Below are 11,212 nucleotides of genomic sequence, written 5' to 3'. Positions count from 1 at the left end.
GTTGGTATAACAGGGGTTGTCATCCATTTCTCTTCTATAAAAATATAACAAAATCTAACTTATTTGAATGTTTAAAGGAAAATAAATCTCCCTCCAAATTAAGTTATTTCACTTCAAAGCTATTTTATTTGCATTTAATTAGTTCCAAACAGCTTTATCGCTACCTAGATATACCTGGATAGAGATTGATGGAATTTTTTTCAAAAACAAAGCATCTGAAATAAGAAAAATTTGGAAGGCATTTTTTATTATAGCATTTAAGCGCTTAGTCCAGAATGTTTGTAAAAAAGTAAACAAATTGCATGAAGTAAAGAAGAGAAGCTTAAAATGAATTTCAACGATCAAAGTCACGAAATATTCAACATTCCACAATACCCAGTGCAAAACAACACATTGTTACAATTTGAGGATAAAGAAATCAGACATACCATCACATCGATACAATTTGTTAATCTGATATATATCCTCTTTGCTCAATCTTATTCTTAGGCCAATCAACTTTTGCTTTGTTGGATCAAGAGTCTCAATAGCATTGGTGCCATGTTTGGCAAATGTAGTTGCGTTATAATGCATGATAGAGGAAAAGTCGTATGGACTGTTCAAACTGTCAACTTTGCCAGTCCCATACTTAATGAAGTTATCCGTCTATAAAAAGTTAACAGATTTCAATTAGTTAAAAAGGAGATCGTTTTAGTCGAACTATGTATAGAAATAGTTAAGTTACATATTTTTATCATGTCTATTGTTTTAAATAATGTCAAGGGAGGAGAATTGCGGGAAAATAAATGGGTTACAAATTTAATATGAAGCTTCTTCTACGCATAATTCGTTGAAGTATTCACAAGTCAGACTAAATAATTTTCGATATCCGATTTAACCTCACCAATATCTTTTTAATGTCGCAAGTACTGTACGTCCCTCTGTTTTAAAACAACGTAGGGTGCGAAAAAAAAAACAAGATAAAGCGAAAAATCACCGAATCAATTGCTTCGAGTTTTACATGCTTAGGTAAAATGTTATTTTCGGAGAAGCAATATTTTACGTTTATTATATATATACATCTATTTTCACATCGGTGCAGGTACTTTTAGTTTATATTTTATGACTTTCGTAGTGTTTTGTTCGCTGATTCGATATATGCTTTTTTTTGTTTTATTTGCATCTCTCCATTATTTGACTTTACGTTTTTGTATAAGCTATAAACATATTTATTCTCACCGGTGTATGTTTAAACAGTTGCGTTTTATCAAGCCTTAACCGACTGTTAGATAATGATCTCAGAATAAGTAATTTAAAACGCGCAATTTGATATGAATTTGCAGGTGCATTGACAAACAATATACCCGTGTTTCACTCATTTTTGTAGATTTTACTGAATAAAAAAAGCATATGTAAAGGTAAGTCTGTAAAAAAGATTGAGTATATTTATATATAGAATGTGTATTATTTTTCGTTTATGTTGGTGGTTGGTTGGTGCAAGTTCAAAATGGTTTTTGTTATTATTTTCTTTTTTGTTATGATTTTTTTTGTAATAGGACAAGCAATGGCTACACCAGCAAACGTGTAAATTTGTTCTTCATTCTAATACTGCGGCCAAAACCTTCCCAAACTTCCACCGCTGATAACACGAATCTTCAATAAACGGCAACATTATTAATTTTCGGACCTTCTAAAATTTTTGGTAAGTTTTTCGAACGTCCTCTGCAAATGAAGAAAGAGCCGTAACCAATAAAATAAGTTAAAAAGACGTCTATTGGAACTTTAAGTTCATTTGTCAAGTAGATTGAATACAAATTGAATAAAGAAACTAAACCTTTCACACTCATTTTTACTCATTAAACATGTTTAATTGCTAGCATGATAATTAAAGAACAAGAAGTAATGACCGCTGCAACTGATTGCAACAGGGAAGTTTTGCCACCCACTCCAAACACTGCATTGCGTTAATCGTAATAGTAGAATAAGATGCATTTTTTTAAAACTGTCACGCGTATAAATTTTTGTAACTTTTGTACTTAATTTCTGTAAATAAATAATTTTTGGCAAAAATGAGAAGTAATTTGGTGGGAAGGGGGAGTAGATAACACAGTTTGTAAAGAGGGCTGGGGAGGTGCTTTACTATCCTATCTTCAAATGTAACTGATAAGAATCGCGGGGGAGGGGAGGTTTTACAAATAGTTCAGTCTTTCAGAAAAATTTGAGCATATTTGGCGACAACAATAAAAGAACTCGTCGGTGTACGATGTTTCTTTTTAATTTTACTTACAGCTGAGGACATTGTCATCAACCACCCTGATATATTTGTCTCGGTCTGGTCGGCTTTGTTCGTGATGAAAACCTGAGAAAATATGGATTTGTAACAAGTAAGAGAGTAGACAAACGTAAGGGAAAGCCAACGTCGAGCAGCGTTGTTGTGGTTAAAAATTATGAATGTAAGAATAGCCACAGTGATTCATTTCATTTAGAGTTCCAGCCTCGGGGATTTAAGAAAACCATTTTTATAACATCAAAAGTCCTTAATCTGTGTATGGTCGTTTTTGTATTTTTTCATCAGCAGAAAATCAATTTTTTCTGATATCAATTGTTTGCTTTAAATAATTCGTTGCATTTTAAAGGAAGCATTATTAGTAGGCATTGTATTTTTACCCAATACGGAGTAGGTAGGGAGTGCATGGTACGACTTTTTGTCAGGAGGAAGCAGGTAGAGAATTAATTTCTCGACGGCTGATATTTCGACAAGACGACTCCGTAAAAACCCTTCTGTCAGGATATCATAAACGTAAAAGACCCTTAAGGTAAGGTAGTGAATATAAGTTACAACAGCCTACCTAAGGAATGCATGATTTCATGAATGGCTATCCCTTTTGTCCAACAGGTAGGTACCAATGAAATTGTGTTTTTTCTACCTCTTTTGTAACCAACCATGGACGAGCCGCTAAAAATAGATTACATAAAAGATATAGCAGTAGCAGTTGCTGTTATATGTAGTATGAGTAATGATGAAAATAATGCTCAAAAGGCTTTTCTCACGCTGCATCAGAAACTTTTAATAAAATCATTGCAAAATAGAGTATTATTGTAGTACTTCCCACTTTCTAGACGAAATTGCATGTGACTCGTCGAAAAAGAGTTGACATAGAGCGCCCCGCAGTATCTTACGTAGCATATGTATAGGACGTCTAGAAAGAGCAATGGGCCAGAGGCGTAATTACTAAGGTTTGTTTTTGTAAGGGCGTTGTCGGTGTGAGTACTTCAAGTCTTCCAGAGTGACAGGAAGACTAACACCCTCAAGGAATGCATCCTAAATACCCGACAGTGTATAGGTAGTGTCGTTAGTGAACGGCTCCAAACCGGCTAACAACACCTCACTTACAGTGCGAAAGTGGAGACTCGAATCCGATCCTTATGATTTAGATTCGAATGCGCTATCACTACTTAAATAAAATTACAAATTTTGTCTTATAAACTTTTTTATTGTTTGTTTATTTATTTTTCTAATTTCGATGCAAAAGATAGAGTACAGCTGACTTGCATTATAAAAAAACTTCTTGTGGCAAAAAAGCTGGTAGTAAAACAGCATTTTCATAGCGCACATTAACTATATATGATGGTGCTTTATCCTTTTTGCACTTATTTTGCTTGTAACCGATACATATACAAATGTTTTGGCTGAATTCTTATCAGCGATATTTCTACATCAGCTTTAAACACGAAAAGAAATATTCGCTTAAGTTTAGACCGATTAACGCGTAATTAAAAATGAATACGCTAACCATTAAGTCCATTATACAAGCTGTACTATGCTGAATTAAACTCTTAAAATCCTTGGCACGCTTTGACTTTGTTGGGCTCGACAAATATTTTTAGCAGAGCCAAACTTCACTCTATCAAAATTTCTTTGATGATAGATCTTTTACAATAGTTTTTAACTAAATAATCAGCTATGCGCATGCTTCACTTTTACCACGCTATGTGCATGCTTCAGTTTTACAACGCTATGCGCATGCTTCACTTTTACAACGCTATGCGCATGCTTCAGTTTTCAGCGCTATGTGCATGCTTCAGTTTTACCACGCTATGCGCATGCTTCAGTTTTACAACGCTATGTGCATGCCTCAGTTTTCAGCGCTATTCGCATGCTTCAGCACGGCTCGGTTCGGTCTTTGGTTTTATGCAGTCGAGCTAAGTCGTGCAAAGGCGTGCGACACAGCTTGGCTTGACACAACACGGCTAAATATTTGTTTTATAGCCTGTGCCAATCCGAATTCGATAACCCCAGCTCGATACAGCACAGTTTATGTAATGGGTCTTACAAAGCTCTGTTGATGTGTACAAAGTTTATAAGCAAGCTATATGTAATGTATGGAAGTGATACATACCCCTGTCCGTTAAGAAACTGTAAATAAGCAAATTCGTTTGTTCTTGGAATAAATCGTAAGCAAGTGTATTTATGATATTCTCTGAAAGCATCTTCGATAACTTTTCTTGCTTTAGGAATAGTTTCTAAAAATGTTATCGTATATAATATCTTATTAAAAATAGAAATATTCGACATATTAGGCAATGTACAATACAGCTCAGCATAGCACGGTACAGTATTGTATAAGGGATTTATCTTCTTTAATTTTACTGTAAATTTCTAAACTAGCGGCTTCTCTGAATGAACAGCCATACCACGCTCAGGGTAGGGTTGCGTATACATGAAAGTTTTTCATTCACCTGGGCAAATGTGAAATCGTTCCGGTCTTCTAACCTTTTTATATTATATCTGGAAGTGAAACTCATTTCATTTCAATCTTTTTAAAAAATTAAAATTTTGTAAAAAATTATGCAAATAACTTAAGATGCAATTGAATTGAAGAGGATGTGCAGTTATCATAAAGTGAGCGCAAAAAATGGCTGGTGCCAGGAAATTTATTTCCATCCAGGCGATCATCTCCGTCCAAGGTTTCAGCATTACATTCATGTATCGGATCAACGCTAACAGGTGTTCCTTTAAAATAGGAAGAATTTAAGTTAGATAACCATTGATTACTTCTGGAAATATGGGAAGCACATCCAGCAGTTTTAGTGGCTTATCTGACACCTTAGATTTAAAAATGTTTTTAACAATTCCACTTAACAGTAACTACACACTTTTTTTAAATATCATGATTTTAACCTGGCTGGACATAATGCTTTATTTACTGTCAGTAATATTATATAAGCATTCACAGTATGATACTTAATATAGAAATAGTATTTTACACATACTTAGTCCATACAAGTCGTAGGGAATCAGTTTGGGCCATGGATGTCGAGTTGCAGCTAATAGGAGATCTCTGTTAAATTCTCCTTTCTGGATTCTTTCTAATTGGTCCGGACTGAGAATCATATCACCTTCAAATAGGTTTGGATCTAAATAAATAAGAAAATAAGTTAATAAATAGTGATTTTATTATTTCCTATTATGGTTTAGGATAGGCACTTCACGTCCTATCGGACTGTTATTAATGAGAAAGGAAAGCGTATTTCTTTCACATGTTTTATCGTGACACAACGGTGTTTATATTTCCAGACCCCAAAAGCAAATTGGATGGCTGAAAAATGCAGGCGATAAACATTGACTATTTTTTTCAAACTTTATTTCCAAGATTTGTGTATTGCTCACTTGTACACTTTACATTTATGTTATAAATGGGACATTAATGTTTTCTGTAAGCTGATAAAATCCAGACCACATATATATACGTTTAGCCTTATACATTGACCTTGCAATTGACCGAGGCAAATGCCCAGTTGTTAACAAAAATTCTCGATTCACGTTGGCATGTATTCTTCGACATGGTTTTTATTGCAGTTGGATGTGACTTAATTCGCATGTATAAGTTTTGTTCTCGTTCTCTTATAAATTTCTCTCTAAATGTAACTGCGATTTGTGTATGCGATCATACGATCAAAAACAAAATATGAATTGCCCACATGAAACACAAGTTTGCCAACTTAGAGCAGGCAAATGTGGTTCATGTTGAGAATGATAAAAAAAATTATGTATCAGTTTGATAACGATTTATATACGTTTGGCATTTGGCATATTTTTTATATTTTTCTTAAAATAAAAATTTGTAGTCAAGCTTCACAAAGCCTTATAAAAATTTCAACAAGCTCTCAAATTTTGAGACTTATGTTCTTATATACTTTGTTTCGTCCTCAGAAGGAAGGATATTACCGCTGAGCTTACTTGTTTTTTCTTTGTTTTAAACTTGTAAAACTTTGGTTGCAGATAACATGCATCGCGTTTTTGCTCTCTGAGGATAATCTCACACTGTATGACATATTTTAATCGCATACTTATTATCCCCGCTGATGGCGGAAATCTTCAAGCCGTTTGGCTTTTTGTTTTATATCAACAACTAACTGCAAGTAACGTAAAAAAATTCACTTGACAGACAGAAAAAAATGAAAGATAATTGGATATTAATATAAATGTTAAACATTTTATATTTATACCATTTATTTTATCAACATTTTATGGATGTAAATTAGAAATATATTATTAGAGTCCAGGAGCCGAAGATGAAAATTTAAAGGCTCGAAAATTAAGATGGTAAAATAAAATAAAAAACCTTTGTTCTTCCAGAATTTGTATTGTTCAGAGTTTTCATCTTTGATCAAAACTGACCAAACTCGCAAAATTTAATATAAATAAATACATTTGCGTGCGTCTAAGATCATCGGGCATGCTTCGTAAGCCTTCTGGAATACTTATAAAATGGAATAAAATTCAATATGGCATGTCATTAAAGCACGAATATATCTTTTTTTTAACCAATGACAACAATGTCACTAACCTTCCATTGGAGGATAACAGGTGACCGTGGCAGCAAACAAAATTAAACAGGATAAGCTAAGCAGCATGTTATTGTCCATCATGTTATCCACTTCAGTGCAAAGGTAAAACCTTCTGACAAGTTTTCTTAGAATGCTTGAGTTATTGTTTTACACTGACTATTGAAACACCTGCGAGATGTAAATATAAAAACGCTACTCTAAATCGAATTAAAACCACTTCTCTGATGTTCTTGAACACGCGGAATATATCAGAGAAGTAACTGAATATCAACTAAAAACAATAACATTACTTAATATTGACAAAGAATATATATTTGGTGTATAATTTCTTGCACCCTGTTTTAGCATTCGCCATCAAAGCCATTAAGTAACTGCATTTTCGCTTATTTAAAAGCATAAGAAATGTTGTAAAATAATTAATGGTGATAACTCTTTTGTTTAAAATTCTTCCTTATTTCAGCCATGTGTAAGCGTCGACATTTGAAAAATATCATTATTGGGGCCGGCGTAGGATAGAATGATGTTGATTAAAGGCCAATAAAATATCAATGGAAGAGCGAATGTAACAAGGGTCGACGTAATAACGGTCCACGTAGTGCACAGAGAGAGTTAAATTTTTAAAATTAGTTTACCAAGGATCATTTCCATTATGTGCAAAGAAAAGAACGTTCACGCCAGCGTGTGTCTTATTAAGCGTACGTTGAAGCGACCCCTTGACAGTTCATAAAATAGACACAATTCCACAAAATTTAGCTTTAATTTAAATTGAAATCTAGACTTGTTTTGCAACAATCAACAAATAATTAACATGTCAAATCGAAAAATGAACTTTTCTATTGATTCATATTGCAGGTTGTGTCACAAATTTCAAGAAAACATGTATATGTTTCTTTAAAGTACCATCAAATTCATTGTGTAAGTTTTTTTAAAGTTGAAATCCTCTAAGCGAACTCCACTACATAAAACCATAGTTAATAGAAAAAACTATTAACTATGGTTTCTATTAACTATGATAAAACTAAGGCGGACATTAGAAGATTTTTTATTCAGTTTCTTTAACATTTTCACAGTTGATGTTTTTCCATATAGGACAGTTTTTTATTGTTATCCTTTCAAGTTTACCCGTGCTTAAGAATTTTCGCCTCCTGGGAACAAGGATGCAGTGAAGATGTATTAACAACGGACTTCCACTCTGCACCCACCTGGTTAAGTCTGCTGCCAGCTACGTACCAGTTTTTCAAAATCTGACAAAAAAGTATTATTTTTCTTTAGATATCCTATTTTGCAATTCCAACGTCATATTTTAGCCATTTTATGCGCTCATCAAGTAATTTTGCTTATGTGGATCATTTGCAAGAAGTTTATAATCTACAGTTTGGAATTATTTGATGACGTCCTCTTGCACATATTAACGTCATCCAACTGTTTTATCCCATTGTCCTTCATAAATGTTTAGTTAAAATCGGATAACGTTTAGCGGAACAAAATTGCGCGGATACGAGATAAGAAGCTAAGTTACACAGGTATCAGACAAGATTCAATAAACAATTTAATTCCAAAGAATTTTTATTTTGACAAAATAAATACATATATACATTTTCGCATTTTTAATATTGGAATACGAGAAAAGATTGTATAAAAGATATGTCGTGCATTCTCCAGATTGAAAACTTCATTTACGTTGCTCTACTGGGATTTAAAATGCTTTATTTTTATTTATTTATAAGTTGAATATAATTGTCTGCGATCTCCATAAACTTTTTTAAGCGATTGATGTTGAATTGGAATGCATATGTATATAGACGTTCAACTGTCTTTGATATCAGCCGCATTTTCATTGCTCTTTTGTATTTTAATTATTAATTATAATGAGAAAAACAGACAAGGAGACCTGAAAACGAGATTATTCTGGGCGTCAACCTACCGTTAAGGCTTTACCACATAAGCCGTCAATTAACCATCTTGTTCACATATACTTAAGGTTATTCACACAGTTAATTTTAGGTTAAAATTCATATTTGTCCAGTCTTGTACCATGAACATGCGTACTTTTTAGGTTCGTTTTGGGCGTAACATCACAGACCACCCTCCCACCACAGCATGTCGAAAACACGAATTTAAATTCATGTATATTTTACAAGACATCAAAATAATTGTGTTGTCGGGCAGTAACGTGGTGGATTTGAAGGATAAAAAATAGAATAGAAAGAAATGACTTTTTACTTATTATTTCTTGTTTATTTTCTGGCTTTTTTAGGAATAGCAATCAGCTTTTCATTCTGTGTTCACATTTATGTTATGGGTCGTACAAGGTTTCTCTTTGCACTTTCTGTTCAGCGAAAAACGTAAGCTAGCTAGCTATCTAAACCCTCTAGAGCGGATGGTTTTTTGGTTTACATTTTCAGTGGGTTTAACATCTATGGGGTAGGGAAAGGGAAGTCAGTGCATTTTTTACTATATCAATATTTCCACTCTGTCAGGAATGTCATGAATTTCGAAAATATAGGCAAAATGTTAGGATCATGTCCTGAATATTTAATCTTTTTATCAAATGTCCCTGTCTGTTATGCATTAAGTTAATCACCAAAGTAAAATGTTCTCAGGGGCTGTTAAAATGGAGGCAAGCTGTGTAAACAGAGTGTGTAAACAAAATTGATACCTGATTCCTAACACTCATTATTCAAACCCGTCCTATAACGATACTTCCTCAGGGGCCACTTACAAATCGATTTAAGAACGGAAGATGTCAAACTGTCTTGGGTGTGAGTGGGTTTTTGTTGGTAAAATCTTTTCGGAAAAGTCATTTAAACATTGAATATGGAAGGTCATTTTCTTAAAAAGAGTGAACATCACAGAAGATTCAAATCTTTCTTTCTACCGTATACTGACCTTATTACGTAGTTATCTAAACAAACGGCTCTAGTAACAATCTGGCAAGTCAGCTTGCTACAAAATGGTAAACAGGGCAGGTATTGTGCAGGGTAGAGCAAAATGGAAGTTGCCGAACTACCTAGTCATGTGTTTATTCAAATGTGAGATTCACCGGAATTATTTCTAAAGCCTCTTTGTTTTGCAGGTTTAGCCGGAACTTTAGAATGAAGTCATTTTCTCTGTTGCCGATTGTTTGATAAGACTAGTTGCTTAGTGTTTATTGTAAAAAGAATTACCCGACTAATGCTATTGACTTTTTTTGCTAACATGTACCTAAATTTATATTTTATTAAAGTATATATATTTTATGTTGTTTAGATTCCGCATTGAGGCATTTTTTTCAAACTTGAACTTGTGTTTATAAAGTTACTTTTGGCAGTGTTGTTAAAGTATTTAATTACTAATCGATAAAGCCTGTGGAAAAATCCACTAAGGCGCAGAAGAACAATGAAAAAATAGGTTGCTTTAGATTTTTTGCTGACGTCAGCAGTGCATATACATAAAGAAAAATTTGTGAGATTTAGTCATTTGTTGTCTGTAATGTGTAAAGGTTGAAATGCTGACCCAAATAATCTATAGTATCGTATGTTTTTGACAAACGCCTGAGGAGATATAAGGGTTTAAAAGTTTTGCTGACATCGCAGGAGGTTATAAGGACAGACTTGATACAGAGGAAGTTGAATTTAGATTTAACACAGTCTAGATCAGATTGGAAGAGGGTCATTAATATACCCCGTCCAACTCATGCTTTATTAATTTAATATAGGATATTGACGTTAAAGTAGTGTTATTGTTGAGGACCGTAACGTCAAAAAATTTAACATATTAGACATGCATTTTTCAGTTACTTCAAAGAAAATTTCGGTAAGATCAAAGGAAAATAAACATATCCACTTTGCCACTTGCAGACACATGGAACTAGTAAAATACAGAGCTATTTTTATTCATGAGGGTGCCAACTTGCCCGAAGTATTTGTCCATGTTGTAAATGCTATCATTTGTGTATCATTTGTTGTACTTTCTTCTTTAGTTTCAATTAATTGATGTAGTTCCCAATAAAAACACAAACTTGGAATAGAAAATTTATTTCAATTTTGTAAGAATAAACTGAGGATAATTTGGCGGAATCGGTTGAGAATGCTAGGCTAAAGAGAAGATATTGTCTCAAGCTCACGTGCGTGTTCCCAATAAATTCGCTCTTTTCCACTACATACGGAGCTCTTCTCTTAGTAGTGTTCTCTCTTCTCCACTACATCCGGAGCTTTTCTCCTGGTAGTGTTTTCTGGCTTAACTAATCTCTCAATCACATCCGGAGCTTCTCTCCTGTGATTCCATTTCCTCTATCATACCTCACAAGAACCTACTGTTTATGAGCTCTAGCTTCTTTTGCATTTCACACCTGTTATTAACCTCTTGGTGCCCCACCTCTGACTGTCAGCGCCGCATCCCC

General features: G+C 33.8%; 1 protein-coding gene across 1 annotated transcript; it reads right to left on the bottom strand.

The window, feature by feature from the left end:
* Positions 1-2,073: 2,073 nt before the first annotated feature.
* On the bottom strand, positions 2,074-7,175 carry LOC130626966 (protein SpAN-like). The gene is made up of 5 exons (XM_057441353.1): positions 6,831-7,175; positions 5,254-5,397; positions 4,380-4,503; positions 2,829-2,935; positions 2,074-2,338 (listed from the first exon to the last, which is right to left on the bottom strand). Exons 1-5 carry the CDS (start codon positions 6,910-6,912, stop codon positions 2,259-2,261), a joined length of 537 nt encoding a protein of 178 aa, XP_057297336.1. The 5' UTR covers positions 6,913-7,175; the 3' UTR covers positions 2,074-2,258.
* Between the last annotated feature and the right edge of the window lie 4,037 nt (positions 7,176-11,212).

Source organism: Hydractinia symbiolongicarpus, chromosome 2 (assembly GCF_029227915.1).
Source record: "Hydractinia symbiolongicarpus strain clone_291-10 chromosome 2, HSymV2.1, whole genome shotgun sequence".
NCBI lineage: Eukaryota > Metazoa > Cnidaria > Hydrozoa > Anthoathecata > Hydractiniidae > Hydractinia > Hydractinia symbiolongicarpus.
The sequence above is the reverse complement of the archived record's forward strand: the minus strand, read 5'-3'. Positions and strand labels throughout refer to the sequence as shown.

Bases quoted from the DNA above. Each gene is read 5' to 3' on its own strand.
- LOC130626966 (XM_057441353.1), bottom strand. From the start codon at position 6,912: ATGATGGACAATAACATGCTGCTTAGCTTATCCTGTTTAATTTTGTTT. The intron at 4,504-5,253 runs GTATGTGTAAAA...TAACATTTTTAG, and splicing joins CTACGACTTGTATGGACTAA to AAACTATTCCTAAAGCAAGA. The intron at 2,339-2,828 runs GTAGGCTGTTGT...ATATTTTCTCAG, and splicing joins TGAAATCATGCATTCCTTAG to GTTTTCATCACGAACAAAGC.